General features: G+C 31.7%; 2 protein-coding genes across 4 annotated transcripts in view; one reads left to right on the top strand and one right to left on the bottom strand.

Moving 5' to 3' along the window:
- LOC129906635 (protein eyes shut) overlaps positions 1 to 21,596 on the bottom strand; it is a 122,883-nt gene that overhangs the window by 47,515 nt on the left and 53,772 nt on the right. For all 3 annotated transcript variants that reach the window (XM_055982458.1, XM_055982457.1, XM_055982459.1), the window contains 2 exons: positions 7,569 to 7,721; positions 2,695 to 4,535 (listed from right to left, as the gene is read on the bottom strand). In XM_055982458.1, the coding sequence (XP_055838433.1) occupies positions 2,695 to 4,535; positions 7,569 to 7,721 (1,994 nt within the window). The remainder of the gene's footprint in view (positions 1 to 2,694; positions 4,536 to 7,568; positions 7,722 to 21,596) is intronic.
- Positions 16,229 to 21,596, top strand: part of LOC129906637 (MKRN2 opposite strand protein) — a 69,168-nt gene continuing 63,800 nt past the window's right edge. Inside the window, exon 1 of the mRNA XM_055982461.1 lies at positions 16,229 to 16,277. The gene's annotated coding sequence lies outside the window, so the exon portion shown is untranslated. The remainder of the gene's footprint in view (positions 16,278 to 21,596) is intronic.

Here is a 21,596-nt window from a genome sequence, read left to right as displayed (position 1 = left end):
AAAAAAACGATGACCAGGCGGGGAATCGAACTGGAGACTTCAAATCATTAGTCGCCGACCTTACCCCCTGAACCAACCCGCTATGAAAATATTGATCGCGATTTTTGTTCTAGTGCCAAGTTGCAAAAAAAAAATGAACTTTTCACTCAAATTTTAATAATTTTTCTTTATAAAAATGATAAGAAATCATTATAAAAAAACCTTATTAATCGTTGCTTTTAATAAGATTTCCTCATAAAACATATGGGCAGTAAAACAATATGGCAATCTGTTAGTTTCTAGGTGGTCATATTTTTCTCTGTGTCCATAGCAAAATTTTTCACCAAAATCACTTTCTAGTTAAAAAAAAAACTACTTAGAAAATTCGTGTTTACCCAAATAGTCGTATATTTATTTGTGAGATGGAGCTTTTCATTGGAAAGGGATGCAACAAACAATAAGTTCGCAGCCAGAAATAGACAAGAGTTTCACTCAAGTTCTTTCTGTTATTTTATTCATATATTTTAGGAACTCTTATGATTTGATATGCTTTAAGTATGAACCAGTGTTGGGGGGGGGGGGGGGCGGTGCCCCCGCCTGGTTCCGCCTGGTTCCGCCCTTGTTAATATTGAATAACAGAAAAATGTCAGTTTTGAACTCAGCTGACCCTTCGAAGATAAATCAGTTATTCTTTGCTAATCATAAGTGAGAATCAAACATCCTTGCAACGAGCACTTGAAATTTGTGCGAAAAAGACAAAATATCTATTCTGTCTATATCCCGACCCAGGCGGCCCTATTCCGGACTATTACCTGAACGGAACAATGCTTCCCAAGTGCGAAAAGTTCAAATGTACAAAACGTAAGAGAGTAAATTGACCGCAGCTGAGATCGAGATGCTTCGCATGGCAGCAGAAGTAACAAAGCTTGATTGAATCAGAAGACAGAAGATCCGAGGAAGTCTTTAAGTCAAAAATACTGTCTTGGATAAAATACAGCACGACCGACTATTATTCCTGTAACAAAATAGAAATGTACCAAAGACATTTGAATTTTATACAAATAAATATTATTTTACATATTTATAATTTTTTTTTAAAGAATTTAATTTCTGAATCACCCTCTATTTAGCCAAATATCATTTTTTTTTAATGGCGTCAAATGTCATCATGACAAATGACAACCTCACAAATCTAATATTTGGCGCGTTCCACAAAGAGAAATTAATGTTTCTGAACCCAGAATTTTTTTTTTAAATGTGAGCTGAAAGTTTCGTGTATTTTGTACATGAATCGATGATTGTTAAAACAACATAAGTGATTTTATTAAATTTTTTCTAAGGTGAGACCAAAACCGCTATATTTTTAAATAGGCTACTGATTTGTATATTATAATAATCAAAATTAAATTTTGGAATGTCAGTTTAGGTATTAAAATTGTCAAAGCGTTGAAAATTTGACCACCTCATGGTTTTTTTCTCTCCTATGAAAAAAATAAAATTTGACTTACATTTATGTTGTTTTAACAATAACCGATTCAAATATTTTTGGCACAAAATTTGTTAAATTGTATTTTCTTTATAAATTTTGATGTCAGGAATTGCTAAATTAAAGAATGTAATAAACTACTTCCTTAACATTCGGTTTGTTTTAAGTTTTGCACAAAATTGAAGTGCAACTTGAACATTTTAGATAAAAGAGTCGTTTTCCAATAATTACTTAAAGTAAAAAGACATACAGTAAGTGACCATTCAAGCATTTTTCTTCAAAGAAGTTTCTCTTCCCAACATCTTTACTTTTCTCTAAATAGTTAAATAAACAAAAAAGCTTCCATGTATATGTTTCCATCTCAACTATATCATAAAAGCATCTTAAGAAATGAAAACAATTCCATTCATCCATATACAAATACATATCTTCACTACTTCAACTATTATAACACTTCCCTTCGACAATAACTTATAGTATCAAGCACACACATTATCATTTTATATACTCTTTTGATCCTTTTTCTATTGCTCCTGGTATAAAGTCGTAAGAAACAAACATTTTCTCTTCTTCAAAAAATATAGTTTTTCCCTCTTTTCCCTCTTCTTCAAACCATTTGGTTTTCTTAAAACTCCGTTTTATATTATAAGCTGAATCAATATTCTTCCAAAGTGTCTTCAAACTATCTAAATATAATGTATACAAGTCGTCGTGTGTTTGTATCTAAGGGTTATCATTTTCATTATATTGGCAAGTTAACCCGAAGTTAGTTTTTCTTGTGCTGCTGTGTGAAAATTACCACCCTTCATCTTCATCGTCTTTCATTTTCATTTTAAAAACACAGGAGAGGTTTTCGAAATTCCATAGAGAAAGAAAGAGATAGAAAACATTCATCGATTTCATATACGTTAGGTAGAGATACGATGTTATGTGAGTTCTTGTTCACCTACCATTCAAGTGGAAAGCACTGAATAGATCTTATTTCCCAGCTTCATCTTCATATCTGTGGGATGAGGATGAAGAGTGAAATAAACTTCAAATGGAAGCCTGGCAAAGGTGCTATATGCCATACACTTGTGCCATATAGAAGCCAGGAGCGCTTTTTCAATATAACCTACTCATACGAATATTATATACGAAAACGAATATACGTAACGTAACAAAAGAAAACGAAAAATTTATATTAAAAAGGAGAGAGAGAAAGAAAGAGAACGTTTGCCATTACTCACCCTGGAGCCCTCCGAAGTGGTGACACAAGTACCTCCATTATAGCAACCCAATTTGATGCAATCTGGAATGCCTGTGGTGAAGTTGTCCACTCCTCCCGATGCTCCACCGCCGCCTGTTCCGACACCACCACTGCCTCCACCCGATTCTGAGCTCTCCTCGGATGAAGACGACGACGATGAAGATGAAGAGGATGATGAAATCGATGAATCCGTAGTGAGGACCGCCAGCGTTGGTGGTGGTGGCGGTGGGGGCTGTGTGGGTGCCGGAGTGGTCGTTGTCGGTGGAGGCGGTGGTGATGTTGGCGGTGGAGGTGGTGGCGTCGGTGCTTGTGTCGTTGGGGGTGGAATATACTCTGTGGTGGTGGTCGGAGCCGCTGTTGTCGGATATGTGACCAAGTCATCTGTGTAAAGAATTTTAGTCGAATGTTCTATGAAGGGTGGCGGTGTTGGCCTGAACGTTGGCGATACTGGCTGCGAGGTGCTGCTTGCCGGCCAATAAGGCGATATCGTCGGATGGGGTGAAATAGGGCCACCTATTTTGCCAGACGTTGATGTCGCTATGTCAATACTCACTCCTGATGGAGATTCATAGTCATATGACGCTGTTGACGATGGGAAGAACGGTGTAGGTGGCTTGAATGTCGTAAACCGACCGCCACCATATTCCTTGGTGTATTCGGTAACCTTGGTGGTAACAAAGACCTCCGGGTATTCGGTGAAGAATGGTGCAACTGTCGTTGTTATTCCAAAAGAGGGCGGCGGCGATGGTCGGCGAGTGGTTGCAGTGTATCCGTTATTCTCTTGGTCATAGTCGGTGTATTCTGTTTGCAGACTTGTGCTGAAAGTGGTTGCCTCTGGGGGATAATATCGGGATGAAGTGGGACGTGTTTCTGGGATTTCGGTTACATAAACTGGAGTCGTTGGCCACTTTGGAGTCTGTGGAGGAGGTCTGTGGGTGGTGTATTCGTAGGGGAATGTCGCTGTCGTTTTAATTGTCGTCCGATGATGAATTATTGTCGGTGGATGTGCTGTGATTGTTATTGGAATTTCTCCCGATTCCTCACTGCTGCTGCTGCTGCTGGATGCTTTTGGTGATTTGGCCGTTGTGATTTCAGTCACATCGAATCTGGCAACAGTGGTGTATAGATTTTCATCAGATTCTGCGGTTTCGGATGATGAACTTCCTTCGGAAGTAAGTGATTCTCCGGTTTCTCCACTCTCACCGCTGCTACTACTACTACTACTCGACGATGTTCCGCTTGCGGTTGTGAAAACTGGTGGCGTGGGTGTTGTACCCTCTTCGGAACTGGGTTCCTCTGTTGTAGTTGTTGTAGTTGATGATGTAACTGGCGCTGTATAATTGCAGTCTAGTGAGTCTTCGCCAGTCATTAAACATTCACAGAGCATTCCCGTGAGCATTGGCGGGCATGAACACGTAAAGGTGTCAACGCCATCTATACACACGCCGCCATTCATACATTTTGGTCCCAATTGACATTCGTCATATTGGAATTCACATTTTTCGCCATGATAATCGGGCACACAATAGCATGTGGGAATACCTTCTTCCATTAGGCACAGTGCGTTATTCTGACACGGACTGTCAGCACAAATGAGGATTTCTTCTTCACAATTGGTTCCGGTATAGCCCATGGGGCAGGCACAGACATATGAAGCTAGTTTGTCGACACAAACACCACCGTTTTGACAGGGCGACGATTCACATTCGTTGATTTCATCTTGACAAATGCGTCCCGTCCAACCGGGCGGACAATCGCAGGTGAATTCTAGACCGCGACCTTCTATACACTCGCCGCCATTGTGACATCTGGCGCCCGTACCTGTTAAAAAGAGTAAAAATTTGAATTAGAATAAGAACAAACACAATTAATTCATCCGAATGGTACACTGTTGCCACTTTACTTTAAATTGTCGATGATTTCAAAAAAATTGTCTGAAAATAAAATTTTATTAAGTGCTAAGTGTGTCGGGTACTTTGGCTGACAACCACTGTAATAATGTAATCCATAAAATAAACGGCACTCGCTTTGTTTTATCAAAAACTGGGGTGATATTTTATGAAAATTAGTCCATTATTAAAGTGGTGACGAAAGTCCAAAATTTTTAAATTAATTTTTTTTTATGTTTTTTGCGTTTCTTGGGCGAACTTTTTTGTTAAGATTTTGATGAAACGAAGCAATTGCTGTTTATTTTACGAAACTGGGTCCATTATTAGAGTGTTGAAAAAAGTCAAAAGTTTTTTGAATTAATTTTGTTTCTGTTTTTTGCTAAGACAAATAAAAAAAAACTAGAAAATTTCACCCTTTGATTTTTATGATACGAAACGATTGCTGTTTAATTTTTAAATTTGACGAGTTTTGTGACTCTTGTTATTATTTGAAGATTTTTGCTTCACCGATATGTTCATGTAAAAAAAGGGATTGACAATGTAAGGTACATATATGTGGTTAGGGGAATAATTTTGAAAGGCAGTAGTGCACTTATACTTTTACTTGCTTAATAACAGTAGTTTACAAAATTATACTTTTTTTATTGTTGCCGAGACTAAACTACATATATTTTATCAAATGTTTTTGGTGTGCTTAACTTAAATCTGAAGTCAGAAATATTCAATCACTCTCCGTTTTTGAATTATTACAGTTAAAAAAAATCAAAAAAACATAACAAAATTTTTTTGGACACCAAGTGCCGTTATACTTTTCGTATAGATTTGAGCCCAGAAAACTCGAAAACCTTATCTTAAAAAAATATTTATGGATAGGTTTTCGAGATATGATTTTTCAAAATTTTTTGTCGTTTTTTTTTTCCAGCATACTTAGTATTCGGGCTATATCTTGAGTAATAAACAACTAATCTGAACAGAAATACCGGTTTATGAAAGCTGATCAAATAAGCAACAAACACTGGAATAACTTTTTTGGGTAACTCCAAAAGTTTAAGTGCATTGTATCAAAACACTTAAAAAAATTGAAATGGAAATTTTTGCAAAAAAAGAATTTCTTACTGACATAAAAAATCTAAATCTTGCGAATCCTCATAGTTCTATATAGTAGTGCACTTTCTGGCAAAGATAACAAGATAATTTTCTTCAAAATCTATAGATAGGTTATAAAGATATGATCATTTTTGTAACGATCAATATTTTCGACTTTTTTTTTTGTTGTTATTTTTTGTGTTTTCGTCTATAACTTGAAAAGGAAGCCGAATATGAAAATTTGTATTAAGTCATTTTTTGTAGATAATTAAATTTCCTTTCGATATATACCCTTTAAAAAAATTTAAAATTAAAATATTGTAAAAAACTAATGAAAAACTATTCGAAAAAGAGAAAAACATGGCATTTTTGGTGTTTTTACTAAATAGTCTATTGTTATCATTTAAACATTTACGAGTACGGATATTGAAAATGTAATGGAGAAAAGAAAATACTTTATCTTTCAACAATTGGTCACAAAAATTAAATACGGCTAAAATTGGATAAAATATGGACTTTCAAAATCTACTGTTTTTGGTCTCTTTGAGCCATTTTTCTTTAACACATTTTACAAGTTGTAATTAGGAGTTTTGTATCTTTTTATGTTTATCAATTTATACTCAATTTTCTAAAACACAATCTCATATGATATCGTTTATCCTAAATCCCAAAACTATTTTCTAATTTTATAAAATGTTTCAAATGAAAATAGATTTACTATTTGTTTTAATATTTTCTAAGTTTTGCAAATATGTTTGCATTAAGTGGTATTATGGTTATAATGATAAGGAAGTAATTTTAAATAACGAAAGCATACAATAAAACCACTGCAAATCACCATTTTTTAAAACATGTGTTAAAGAAAAATGGCTCAAAGAGACCAAAAACAGTAGATTTTGAAAGTCCATATTTTATCCAATTTTAGCCGTATTCATTTTGCAAAAAATAAATGCTCAAACGATTTTGATTTTTTTTTTTTAATTATGCAAGAAATAAAATGGCATACCTACCTACTTTTTTGTTAAAAAAAAAATGTTATTGTTATTTTAATTATAAGTTTAAACATTTTTTTACATTTGTTTTATAAAATTTTCTTAAATTTAAATTATTCTCTTATGAATTTTTGACATTCTTACTCTTATACCATAAAATAAGTACGTGCGACTAGACATGCATTTAAGTATAGTTTATTAAACAATAGATTTGTTAGAAATTCTTCTAACAATGAAACAATTGTCGTGCTCAAAAACCGACAATTGTTTATTATCTTTCACTTTCCGCTTGGGTAAGTCAGAAATCAGTTTAGTAAAGACGAAGTTCCCAACTTTGGTCGAATATGAAATTAAAGCGATTTTTTACAAGCCAAAAGGTTATTATATTTAAAGAGTTTCAAAAACAAAAACTCTCGAATCCTGTTTTTTCAACATTCACTTCTGCTACCACAATGAAATGTAATGAAATGAAAAACAAAAAAAAAAAAAAATATCCATATAAAAACGTTTGCTTGGTAATTCCTGAATATCATTCCTAGTCTGTGAATGAGGCGTCCTAAAATCAATTGATTTTCAAAAGGCAGTTAAAGATAAAGGTAAAATAATGAAGCATAAAATTTGTAGAATGTGATACTGACAATTTTATTCAAACCTTTTTTTTTTGATTTTTTTATTTTCACTCATTCGTACTACTTTATCTTTGACCTAAATTATGAGATTATTTCGCAAAGTAAAAAAATAACAATGACCAATTTCCCTCATTTCTATCAAAACTTCAACCGAGTGGCAACTGTGTGTGTTTTTGTTTTAAAATGTTAATTCATTTTATCAAATTAATTCTCTCGACATTTGTGCTAATTCCGTGCTAGACAAAAATCCACTCTTACCTGTTTCACAGACGGCCACATCAATCTCACAATGTAAACCCAAATATCCTGGTTGACAAGTGCATACATATCCGTTATCTCTGTCCCGACAAAGGCCACCATTTTGGCATGGATTGGACATACATTCGTCTACATTTTCCTGACAATTTGCTCCTAGAAAAAAAAAGAGAAAAAGTGAGTTTAAAAATTTTGAAAAAACACAGCAAAAAAAAAGGACGAAAAAATATTCCAAGATGGATTATGGATTAAACTTGTCTAGGGTAAGAGGATAAAACCTTAAGTATACAACACAAACACAACTGAAAGGGATGTTGTATGCAAATACAACGCAGCTCAGTAGAGTAGCATAGCAATTGGAGCTCTTTGACCTATTTTCTTTGTAGTTTTTCGTCTATTTTTTTTTCCATTTTTTGTTAAGGATATTAATTTTTTTTCTGCTTTATATTTTCTGTTTTTTTTCATGTTGACTGTTATTCTTTGCCCTTTGGTTAATTTGCACATCCAGATGAGTGTAAATGAATCTGTGAGGAAGGATCAAGTGAATAGAGCAATTTAGCTGAGCAAATATTAGTTTTTTTTTGTGTTTGTTGTTGTTGTTGTTGCTTTGATGTTGTTGTTGTATTTGTATAGTTGTTTAGCAACGGATGTACGCTATAAAAGTCGACAAAAAGGATTGATGTTCGTGATAATTGGGTTCATCCACAGAGAGAATTCTTCAAACGGATATTCATTTCAAGAAAAAACAAAGACAAAGAAAAAAAAATAAAGTAAATAAGCTTTAGTTAGGGTGGAAAAAAAATATTATGAAGAAGAGTTGAATAGGTTATTTTTTTCTGTGTGTCAATGTGTTACTACTTAATGTTGTTAAATCGATATGTCTTTGCCAAATGGCCCTATGTCTTGGAGTTAAAGAAAGTGAGGATTACAGAATGACAAATGATGGTTATTAACGCGCCTAGAATGAAATTGTTTTCTGAAATTAATCTTTTTTCTTTCTTTTCTCGATGACGTTTTTGGATTTTTTTGGTTCGGGGTTTGAGATAAGAAACCCTACTAATTAACAAATTCACACTAGTGCCACATCTGTGTGAGAAATCAAACTCGTTAGGGGTGATTTATCTTGGAAATGTCAAAAAAATGATAGGTATTGAATTCTTTCATGAATGTAGGAGAGGCGATTTTTCGACAAATATAGAAAGAGTTTTTGGTCAATTGTAAAAAAAAAATAATAAATTCTATTTCATCATGAGTAAGCTCAATGAGAAATCAACTTGCTTCCTGTGCAGACAGCTGTTAGTTCGACGTTTACAAATTAACTATTAATAAACGAAAAATATATTAAATATTGTAGGTCCCACAAAAAGTATTTTTAAAATTAATTTGTGTAACACAGTCCAATAAAAATAATGGTGATCGACAAATATGGTAACCCTGGTCCAATCTAAAACAACAATGTAAAACAGCAACCATTTTTACATTGATAAAGCCAAAATTATTGATAAAACCAATATCCACAATATATGGAACAAAATCGTCAACTTTGAGTTTTTTCTCCTCGAAAAAAACACCCTTTCATCCAAAATTAATTTTTGAAGTCTCTTCAATTTCTAACCTCGATGGTATTGTTACTGCCAAACTTAATTAGGGTGGGTCATCAATTTTTTCCCGCCAAAAAACACCCTTTTAACCATGATATTCTAATAGACACTTCAATTTCTTACTTCCAATCATAATTACTGAATCTCCTTAGGGTACCAATATTATTACTTAGTTTTTCAACAAACCCACATTTTGTTTACATAAAAAAATACCCTTATTTGGCATGAAAAGAAAAATTTATATAGACTTATTTTATTCATAATTCCCGTGTCAAGGACAACATTTTTAACAAAGTTCGTAAGGGTAACATTTATACCATTGATTTTATTGTTTTCATAGTACTATGTAGTTTTGAGGGTCCGGCAACTCTTTCCGTCTTTGTGTATTGTTTTGGAAATGACCTAGCAGAGGTTGTGTATATCATATTTCGGCTCTTGAAATTTTTCGTAGACCCTCAAAATTTCAAGTTATCGTCAAAAAACCGTTTTTCAATGTTTTCAGATTTCAACGATTTTTTACTTAGGTATCCATTTTTCGGTCAATTTCAGATTTTTTACAGTTCTAAACAGAGGAGTACTTGTTTTTTTTTTTGAAAATATTTTTTATTATGCTCAAGCACCAAATTGGGTGTAGGTTTTATGGGCTGAATCTCAAAGTATAACATTTTTTCACCGTTTTTTTAAAATTCGGAGACCGTTTTAAGCTTCATTTTGTGTTTTGAAAAAAAATTTTTACAAACAGTTTTATTGTTCCATAAAAAAAAGTTTTAATTCATCAAAATTAGTTAGACATTGTGGAAGTTGTAATTTTTGTACTCGAGAAAGAAATCAGTAATACCTACAACCTCTGCTAGGTCATTTCCAAAGTAATTGACATGATTTTTATTTTGTAACACAGTGTTATTGTAGATTGTGAAAGATGACAAACTGCAATTTTTTAAATTTAGTTCTGGCAATTGGTTCTAAATTTTTTAAGTAGGGGAGGGTGGGGCTAAATGTAACAGGGGTAAGAATTAACAGCTAAAAAAAGCGATGTTCCTTTCAATATTAAGAAACGCGTAAAGGAGAAAAATGCTCAATTTTTGCATATCTACCGGCACATTTTCTTCAGATGAAGATTAGACGACAGGGTGAGAAGTTACACTAGTGGTGCCCAAAAAATGCATGTTTGTAACTTTTTTTTTTAATTTTATTTTTGGTCTACCTCTTTACCCGAAAAAGATAGAGTGCTAAGTGTTTTTTTGTTATATGCAACTGTGTTTTGGCTCAAATTGCGTGTATATGTTATGTCTACATCAGTTTCGCTTTTTTTTTAAATTGATTTTATGTGCCAAATTTCATGCTGGGGCTAGTTGTAACATTTTTCCGGGGCAAGTTGTACCATGTAAAAACCTACCTATACTGAAAAATTGTTTACCTAATATAATTAACAACCCTGAATATGAATGCTTGTAATTGAATTTGTATTTATTTTGAAATTGCAAACACATTTTTGAACCACCACTTGAATTCATAAAGCTTATAAAACAATTTATGAATTCGAATAACTTTTATTTAAGACTACTGTCAAATTTTCTCTGGAAATCTTGGATTTGCTCCACTTTTTACAAATTTGCACCAAAATTTCATGACTGAGGTTTGTTTTTATTGTTATTAATTAAAAATAAATAAATATAAACAAATAAAGGTATTTTTCTCTTATTTTTAGTTCTTGGTACAACCTACCCCGGTATGTGTTACACTTTGCCCCGTATGTGGGGTAAGTTGAAACAACACGATTTTTTTTTTGGAAGCTTTATTTTTCAACATTACCGTTATGTTTTGCTAAATTTTTATGATTGATCTTGGAGCTAAAACATGGGTCTTTAATTTAAAAAAGGTCTGGTTGACCCACTTTCAAATTTGTAGGAGAACCATCGATTTTAGAAAAAAGTGTTACATTTGGCCCCACTCTCTCCCTACATATATTCTCCTTGGAAATTTTAATCCCTAGAGAATATTTTTTTTTATTACCGATATTTAAAAAAACATACAAATCGGAGTTGTTTGGTCCGGTTCCGAATCCAAATTATTGTTTTGATAAAATCATTTTGTAGTATAATGAAAAATTTTGGTGTTTCTGATCTAAACAAGCTCCTAATTTAGTAAAGTACTCTGTATTTCAGGGTCCAAAACCTCCACTCCCTAGCTTTTTGTCTTCAATAAACTTTTTATTAAAACGATACACACTTTGTTTTCCAGTAAGTTGGCGTCTGTCTTAAAACAAATTGAATATAGGTACAGCGGCTTCAAACTAATTTGTTTTCAACCCTGCTATTAGTACAAAGTATTATAAAACACATGAGGTTTAAGTAGTGTATTAGTTACGTTAGCTTTTTTTTAAATACATTTTTAATTACCATCACACATAGGAGTATTTGCAGTAAAAACCTGATCAAAAGTCGATTTTCTGAAAATCAAAATTGACACCAAAAAAGTTGTCAAAGTAGGTGCAAAATAAACATGGGTCAATATCCTGTACTTATTTTTTTGTTTTTCGATCGTGTCTTGTTAAAAAATGAGTTCAAAGTTAACTGTTACTACTATCTCATTTTTATTTCAATGTAAAGTACTTTGGTAAGTGTTATTCAATATGCAATATCAAAGTGTTGTGATAGAAATCTAAAAAAAATTTAATTGAAATTTCTTCTTTAGTTATTTATTAACGATATTAATACAGTTTTGGAAAAATTAGATGCTGTTTTCTATTTTAATTCGGGCCTAAAATAAATATATAAAAACTTGGTATTTTTGTTAAGTTATTATTTGAACTTTAATGATTTTGTTTTAGTATACCCCATTATTCTGCGATCAATTGAAACTTATGAGTTAGTTTATATATTCCTTAAACCAATGCAACAAAAATTGGGTGCTCTTACGTGGTCTTTAGAGAATTGAGGATCAATTAGTTTTTCACTTTCTGATAGAAAATACTCCTTAAATTATGCAATGTTTTTTTATTTTAAAATTAAATTTACTGATGTTATTAGTGTATTTTATGTTGGGTGATCTTAATTAAGGTTGGGGAATAGAGAAAAAAAAAAAAGAGAATTGCGTATTAGGGATGAGGAAAAAAATTTGAGAAAAATAATGTCCACAGGCAATTAATCAAATTAATGAGTTTTTGATGAAAAAATAAAAATAACAAAAGTTAGGTTTATATTGTATTTTCTTGTAGAAGTATTCATTTTAAACAGAAATAATAACAAAAACTACAAAAAATAATTATGGCCAGGTTTTTGATGAAAATACTCCTATGTGCATCGATTAACTTTGCTGATAAGATAAACGGTTGAGATTGATGTCAAACGAAAGATAAGTTCGACTATAATAAGAATAGAAAAAGAGGCCTCAGTAAAGACAAAAACAACAATTCAGAAAATTACTCCTTAAACGAGTATACTTTGTAAAGGGATTATTTCTTATCTCATAACGACGATGATTATATTGTCTAAGAGTCAACACATCCCTTTGAGAAACAAAAACTCATATAAATTCAAGTTAATGTTGTACATTACTCAAAAGTGCATTTATATTTGCTCCGTTTAATTTAAAAACTTTTTTGTAACTTCCGACCTTTGTAAGTCTCAAATCTCAATCATGTTTTATTTCCACCTAACGCTTAAAATGTAACTTATACTTTGATATGTGAAGTGCTTGCACTTACAAAAGTCACTCAAAACATTAAAAAGCGTACCAACTTCAAAAAAATTAAAAAAAAAAAAAAACTATCAATGAGTTAAAACTCTTGTAATATACAAAAAAACATACAAGTTAATGTTTTTCTCTGTCACCCCGTTTGCATTTAAAAACTTTTAATGCGATGCCTCTGTAAAACTTCTACCGCATATGTGTTCTCTCTTAAGTACTTTTCATATACGACAAGAGTAATGCGTTTTTCGTTGAAATGGTATTTAAAAAAAAAAATGGTGTTCCCTTTGCTGTTATTCACGCGTTTGTTAAGTGAACAAACATAAAAAAGCAAAAACAACAAAAGAACAAAAAAACACTTCCACAACGCATAACTTCACATTTTGTACTCTTTTGCTCGCTCTTATAACTGCCATCTTGAAAATGTACAAAATGAAAGAAGCAATAAAATATGTACAAGTTGGAACTGGGGGTACCCTTAAGATAGTATAATGCAACCAGTAAACTACCCCGCACCAATTTACGATCAATACAAAATCCCCCCCCCCCCCCCTCTCAATATGGTTTCGATAAACACATGTGCGTTCAAAGAGTAGATCCAGGAGCAACCTGTACACACAAACAAACAAAACAAACACAAATTTACCCTCATAATGATGTAAAACTTTCTACCCTGGACATTCAAATAAAAACGCGAACGAGCGCCATTAAAAATGTATCCGCTTCCGTTGCCGTTGCCACTTCGTAGCCGCACCACATATACTTACCCCCCCCACAACTTTCTCTCGTACTCGTACACAATAAAAACAAACAAAAAAAAAAATAAACTCGGTTGGTGCCTCCAATAACGAAAACAACAAACAAACACAAGAGCAATGTGGAGGAGCTCTTTAAGCCTTAGGCTATAAAGAAATTCCCGCGGCACCCTCATAAAATGGTTGAATTTTTCATGACCGTGTTTGTGTTTTTTTTTTTTCTTTTTTTCCATTCTTGGCTTTCAATATGTGTTTTGTTTTGGATATTTTCTCGTTTTCTCTCACGTTAATTTCCGCCTTCCCTTAAGTAAGAAGGAATATAGTCTGGAGAGTATGGAGTGAGTCTTGGGTGTCAGGGGGTGGGTGGTGTTCCCGGTTCCCGACTCTCCATCGCAGTGAAAATGAAGCTTTTTCTCATTTATTATTCAAGCAGTCTGAAGTGGAATTCGTATACCTTACATAAAAATGAAAATTTTAGGAATAAGAAATATAAATGTGAATACGAGAAGTCGTGCTGCTGTTGTTGTCGTCTTCGTCTTCTTCGAGAATAAAAGTCTTCATAAATTAAAATAGAATGCACGACTGGGTCGCATAAAATTTCCTCCTTCAAAAACTTGTAGGTACCTATAGTTTATAATAGAAATTTTATGAAGTCTCGTTCTTCGAGTTGAGGAACTATTAAAAAATAGGTTATTGACAAGGTTTTATGGTGTTCCCTATATTTCAAAAGTAATTCGAGATGAATATACATCAAAAGTTCTAGAGCATAGAAAAATTGTCAACAAATGTGCCCCAGTTTTGGGCTTTTTAAAATAAGTTATTTCTCGATGAGGGTTATTTCTGCATAAAATACTTAAACAAAATAATGTACTTCTATTCTCTTTTTACACAATAAAAAATATAGGTATTGGATGGATATTTTATTGGCCGTTCGTGAGCTGCCTGTTTCAGTTCCTGTGTCAAAATTAAGGAAGTTTTCAAGGAATCAATACTTTACAGTTTTACCACAAACACAATCCAATTCTTTTTCAACAAAAAATTATTAAATTTAAATAAGACTTTGTATATTTAAAATAGGCATTAAAAAAAAAAAAATGTTACACTCATGAAACTTGGCAAAAAGTTTGCTTTTGGGATAATAACCAAGGACAAAAAGGTCTATAAAAAAAAGTTGGGTGGAAGGGTGTTTTTTCAAATATCATCATATGACACATGTTTTCAAGGTATTTTTTTGATGCTGAATCTAATGACATACAAATAAAGTCAATACGATTGCTCTAAGAAAAGTTATTGCTGATTAAAAACAAGAGGGTGCTTGTTTTTTTACTTCAACAGGTAAAATATAACCAAAATCCATGTAAAAAACATGCTACTTTGATGAAATTCGGAATGGAGGTTTTAGATAAAGCAGGGACAAAGGATTCATAAAGTTCTTAAAATTATTTTTGGTGAAAGGGTGTTTTTTTTTGATAGGTTAAGTTGTGTGTAAGAAGGGTATCATAACAGCTAACTTAAATTTTATTAATTTTTAAAACTTGGTGAAAATGTTTTGGTTGGTATAAGAATTAAGAATCTATAAAAAGTACAAAATTATCTTTAGTAAAAGGGTGTTTTTTTCAAGAAATGATAAAATTCAGAATTAGTACCGCAAAAACTGGGATAAAATTGTTACTCCAATGAAAATTGGTAAAATTGTTTCATTTATAACAGAAACCAAGAACCCAAAAAGTCTATACAAATGTTTTAAGTTAAAGGGTGTTTTTTTTTGGGAAAATAGGGAAAATCCGCGATAAGTCCAATAAAATCAATGGTATAAAAGGTACCCTCACGAAATTCAATAAATATGTTCTCTTTCTCGTGGGAATTACGAATAAAAGAATTCTATAAATTTTTTTCATGTAAAAGGGTGTTTTTTTTTAGGTGTAGAGAAAATATGGGTATATTTGGAAAAGTGTGCAATACTAGAGTAATACTATTGGTACCCTATTGAAATTCAAGAATTATGTTACTTTTGAGACAAGAAACAAGAATCTAAAGTGTTTATAAAAATATCACGGTTAAAAGGTTGTTTTTTTTTAGTAAAAACACAAATGATGGATCACCCTAATGAAATTTGGTGAAAACGTTGAATTTGGGATAGAAAGCAAGAATAAAGAGTTTTTATAAAAAAATTTAGGTCAAAGGGTGTTTTTTTTCGAAGAGACAGTAAAATCTGTAATTGGTCCCAAAAAGCCTTCACCCCCTCTCTCTTGTCCGCGAAAAAACACCCTTCCACCCAACTTTTTTATAGACTTTTTTTGTCCTTGGTTCTTATCCCAAAAGTAAACTTTTTGCCAAGTTTCATGAGTGTAACAATTTTTTTTTATTTCTTGATTTTATGTACTATTTTACCTGTACTATTTATAAACTTGTTTGAATTGTTATTCGAATATTTTTTAAGTTATATTGTGGGCATACATGACTTGACCGAGAGGTGCTTCAATTTTTGTTTGATTGATTGCATTTTCTTTTAGTTACCTACTTATTTTCAAAATATTATACTGCTCTTTTTTTTACAATGATTTGTTTATTCATTTATTTATTTATTTAATACTTTTTTTTTGTATTTACAGACGAACGGATACAGTTTTTTAGATTTCAAGAAACTGAAAAAAATATTATTTAAGGTAAGCCATCTTTTAAAACCGTTTTAAGAGATACTTAATTGTTAAACATTTAAATCTAAGACTTTTTGAGCTTGAAATTTGAGTTAATTTAATTATAGCTTCTTATTGATATTACTCAAAAATTACCTATAAATGTTAAAAAAAAAAAACTTTTCCAAACAGACGAAAACTCGTTTAAACCCGTCAAGTCAACTTCAATTAAAGTATGACATGGAAAAACGATATATGATCGAATTTATTTTAACGAGGAAATTAATTTTGACTTTTTAAGCACCAATTAAGATAGCAGGAAGGAAATTCAAATATTGTGTAAAATTAAAACAGTCTATTGCCCATACAAAAACTGGCCAAATTAAGGTTAGATATTAGGTTTCCAGTAAGTGTAGACAATAACTCTTAATAAGGGGCACCATCATCGCTGTTTTTATATACTACAATGTATCCAATATGAGTTTTAATAAAAATCTTAAAAAAAAACACGTATACGCCAGAGTGAACATTCCTTAACATGTTTTTTTTGTTTTTATTATACATACCTATGTATATTGATTTTATTTGCTTACTAAATTAGATTATAAAGCTATTTGCTATTGCTGTGCCTTATCTTCTTGATGATATGCGGTTGGTATTTCGCCGTAAATACTGAAAAAGAACACTTAAATGAGACACTCAGAAAAGTAAATCATGCAATAAAATGCCGTAAGTGTCTATGAAAGGTAACTGTCTCTTCACTGATTAGGCATTTTGTCACCGCTGATGAGCTTAAATATGAAAACCCGTGTGAGTCAATTAGACCTCGATGTCTCCCACCTTTTTTCAGAACTCAAAGGTTATTTCGTCTGGACCAATCGTCTTACCTTTCTTGGAGTTTTTCACTCCAAGAGTGATGCCTTGGGCATCGTTATTAAACTTTAGTGAGTAAATTTCCTACACTGAGAGAAAAATAAATTCAATTTGAAACACCTTCGTTTAAAAGATAAACTCCTTTGATTTATGTTGCTTTAAGATACGAAGCCACCAAAAATTAACTTTTTTTCCACATTGATTTAAATATTCACCTTCAACACAAAATCATTCCAAATAATAGTTAAATCAATGTGGTTTTTATAGATTTTACATTCTTTTATGATGACTTTTCCCTCAGTGTAAGCATTCTTCATTCCTAGAGCGTCAATTTTAAAGATAGCTGCACTCTTGGTTATTCGGCATTATTTATTTCAGCAAGCTCGCGATAAATCCTTTCCGTACTTTCTGCCTTATGTTGGGACCATTTCTTCTTTGTTTCTTTTTTGCAACGTTTTTAGTCTTTTTCGAGGCATTTTGACCAAGCTTTAAAAGCGTTCTTTTTCTTTTGTCACATTGATAGTTTCTTTTAAAAATGTTATTCGTTTTCATCAAGCAGATCTTTGCAAAGATTCCCAAATATTTTTTACTTTAATTAGCATGGTATTTAACACTATAAGATCATGTGACCTGCACATGCTTAGAATTTCTTCAACAAGGAATTCCTAGCTAGACTATGTTTTCAGTGTTTCACCATTTTGTTTCTTGGGTGCATCCACTTGCCGCCCCATCATCAACTCTTTCAATTCAAAACTTCTGCTGCATTACTTTGCCAGCCTCCGGAATCCGTATAGCTATGACCGGATTATTTCTAATCGATCCAGGATCTGTACCGTGCGTAGTAGCGATACTGTCTGGCGGGTTAGTACCGCTCGTATTAGTAAATATTTTCAGAAACTAGTGTTTTTGATGAGTATAGTGATTTTTTTATTTGGTACACTCAACAAAGCAACGTAAAAAATGAAAAATAAAAAGTATGTATACGCCGTAGTGAACTTTCCTTGTGTGCTTTTTAAATTCATATTGATTTTATTTCGATAGTGAGGATACTTAAGATCAAAATAAAATGTACTTCCCTTATAAACATATTAGAAAAGTTTTTTTTTTTTTCACAAACGCCTCTTAGGCTTAATTTATTTACTCTCCATTAAATTTAAAATATCTATTAAAAATTTGAAAAGTAATGAAGTGTGAATAAATTTTGCCTCATGTAACGATTTTGATTAAAATATATTCGTCTACTGTCAAAAACAAGGTCCTACTTTTAAAATATTTAACTAGTTTTGATCCGTTTTGAACGCTACCTGCCATAGTTTTCTTGATAACTGACTTTCTCATTAAGGACTTTACCAATACTAACGAAGATTTTTGCGCAAAAACTTTTAAGTAACTTTAATTTAAAATTAAGACAAATTTTGAAAAAAAAAATCATTTTTGAACACAAAATATTATTGGTAATTGAAAAACCCGAATGACCAGATTAAGTAGACTCTAAAAAAATTCTTAAACCAAATCAATTTGAAGAAACATGAATCTGTACCCAAATCCTTGCAATTCCTCCTAAATCATAAAATAAGACGTTAAATTCGTCTTTTAATTCTTTTTCTTAAATAAACATTTTAAAACAATTAACCGACAGTAATAATGACAATCATGATAAAGAAAAAAAACATAAATTAAAAAAACAACATAAGCTTGAAGAAAGGAGGGTTTTAAGATAAAGACAAAAATTCTTCTTTTAATATATGATAGCAACAAGCACTTTAACCATCACCATCTGCCTTGACTCAGCACATTAACTCACACAGAAACTCTGCTGGTGGTCTTTTATATCCGCGCTCTATATCCTATTTTATGGCAAAAGCTCAACATCTTGTCCTTGGTCGTTTAATTTCATTGAGAAGAAAATTTAAAAAAAAATTGATTATATAAAACATGAATCCTTTAAAACGCAAACAAATTCCCTTTTTATTTTTGCTCATTTTTTTTTTTTTTAAATTCTCTCCTTCTTCCTATAGAATTCTTTTTTTTTTTTATTCTTCCTGACCCATATTTTTCTGTATGGCAGAACATCCAAGTATTATATGGGAGCTTTTTAAACGGCTTAAGACCTGTCCTAGGTCGAAGCCATACTATATTTTTTCCTCTAATTGACACACAAAATCAGAAAGCGTGATTTTTAATCTTTGCAAAGGCATTAAAGAAGGGTACGTACCTACTATGCAAAAGCATAGCACAAGACATAAGGATTTTCAACAAAAAAAAAGAGAAAAAAAAATAAATAGGGGTGTGCAGAAAAAAGAAGAGAAGAGGGTACAAAAAAATAAAAATAACCTTGCAAAGAGATTACTACGTTAAATAGGAAAAAAGAAAATAAAAAGACATGATTGCGACGCAAGCTTTTGCTCAATTATTGCAAACTTTTTTTGTTCAAGATTAAGAAGGTCTTAAATATTTTGTTTCCCTTGTATCCGCCTTGGAACTTTTGACAGTTAGACACCTTTTCTGAAGGCTGCTTGGTATGAGTTGTCTTGAAAAAGTATTAGTGAAAACCATCTCAGAAAGTGTTCGAAATCTTCATCAAGTTGCTCAGAAATCCCAAGAAACTTTTCTGTGAAGCCAATATTCGTCCTTAAAATCGAGTAAAAAAAAGGACTACAGATAGGATTTGCTCTGAAATTGTCTTTGAAGGCCGAGACGAATTTTTTTCTAATAGCCGACTTGTCTTAATTTTAAAAAAGGGGACAACACAGATCCCAAGCTATAAATTACCGTGTCCGTGTTTTATACTTTTTCTTTTTTTTCTTTTTATTTAAACACAAAGACACAAGCCATTATAGGACACCTGCTTCTTTATTCACCCTCTTAAGTATCTTTAGCTACTTTGTATAAAAGAAAATATAAGATTTCGTTCGAGGTAAAGTGTGTTAATTAAATTAAGAAAACGAGGGAGATTTAGTTTAAAACAAAACAAACAGAAAAAAACAAAAAATAAAAAAAAGTATAAAATCGTGAATTACGGTGGCGATTACTTTCTACTTTTAATCAATGTTTCTTCTATACTTCTTCTCATAAGAAATACAAAAGTATTTTTTTTTATTTGTTTATTTACATCTTCGAAGAAGAAGAAGAAAATGCTTTTAAGTGGGTCAACATTTTGTTGGTTTGATTTTTTGCTTAACTTATTTAATCGCATTCTATTTGGTAGTGAGAGAAAAAAAGGGGGGAAATGGTATAACTTTTTGTGAAATAAACTGTTTTGCCGATAAGTCGACCAACTGGATAAGGGATATAAAGTATTTTATTGGATGAGGGTGAACAACAAAAAAAAAAAAAAACAAATTCCGATTGGAAAAGTTTGCATTTGAAATAATTAATGTTGCGAAGGTTTTTTGTTTTTGTAGTTTATTTTTTTTTTTATTTTTGTTTTTATTATTTGTTTGGCCTCGAAGCTTAAACTTTTAACACTTGGAGTAAAGTTTTTTGACCTTAAAATTCTTTTTTTTTTGATATTTTTGAAAAAGATTAATAGAAAGGCTTGAAAACTTGGAACTTTTGAATAAAGATGTACAAATAAAGTTAGACATTTTGACGTCTCATTAAATTTTGTTTTTTTTTTGGAAGAAAAATAAATTAATGAAGAATGTGAATTCAATTGAAATTTGTATTTGTTTATAATTTGTAGATTCAATGGTAGTTTTAAAACTTAATTGAGTAAAACTTTACAATAGAACTTACTGAATTTTGCATTTATAAAATTTGTTTTGTTGACAAAAAACAGGTAAGTTCAACTCTTCAAGTTAAGACCCTAATTACCTTACTATTTTAATCAGTTTTTGATTAACTTTTAGGTCAGTTATGAAATGAGATTTTAGAATAGTTTTAAAATAGTTTTGAGAACCTCATTAAGCAATGAGTTTTGTTTTATAGACATCAATTATACGTTATTTGTGTTTCAGTGTTTCAAATGTTACTGCTTTTGTCTTTTATGGAAACAAGATTGCGCCCAACAGGTAGAGTTTTGTTTCAAAATTGACAAAAAATACAAGATACGTCAAGGTGGAATTTGTCAACACCCATCCCCTTCCCCAGCACAGACTTTCAAAAACATTTCTATATTGGACATATGCTTGGGCATATGTGTGTGTCTATCTCCGATTTTTTATATTTTTGCGTGTTAAATAAAACTTTGAACAAAAAGTATTACAAACATATTTGAAATATTAGAAAATGTTCATAAAACTGATTCTATCAAAATTTTATGTAGGCATTTTTTTATAATAAGCGCTTTCTTAAAGGGTTAATCTACCCTTAGGAAAACTGTCCAAATTAGAAGAACATGGTTGTAAGTAAGGAAACTAATTAGAAAAGCTGAGAACTCTAATCAGCAAAACACATAAGTGAATGAGAAGTTTCACAAAGGAGATCATTTATAAAAATAAGAAAAAAACTAGGAGACAGAATAGAACCCTGAGG

The sequence above is a fragment of the Episyrphus balteatus genome, chromosome 1 (assembly GCF_945859705.1).
Source record: "Episyrphus balteatus chromosome 1, idEpiBalt1.1, whole genome shotgun sequence".
Taxonomy (NCBI): domain Eukaryota; kingdom Metazoa; phylum Arthropoda; class Insecta; order Diptera; family Syrphidae; genus Episyrphus; species Episyrphus balteatus.
The sequence above is the reverse complement of the archived record's forward strand: the minus strand, read 5'-3'. Positions and strand labels throughout refer to the sequence as shown.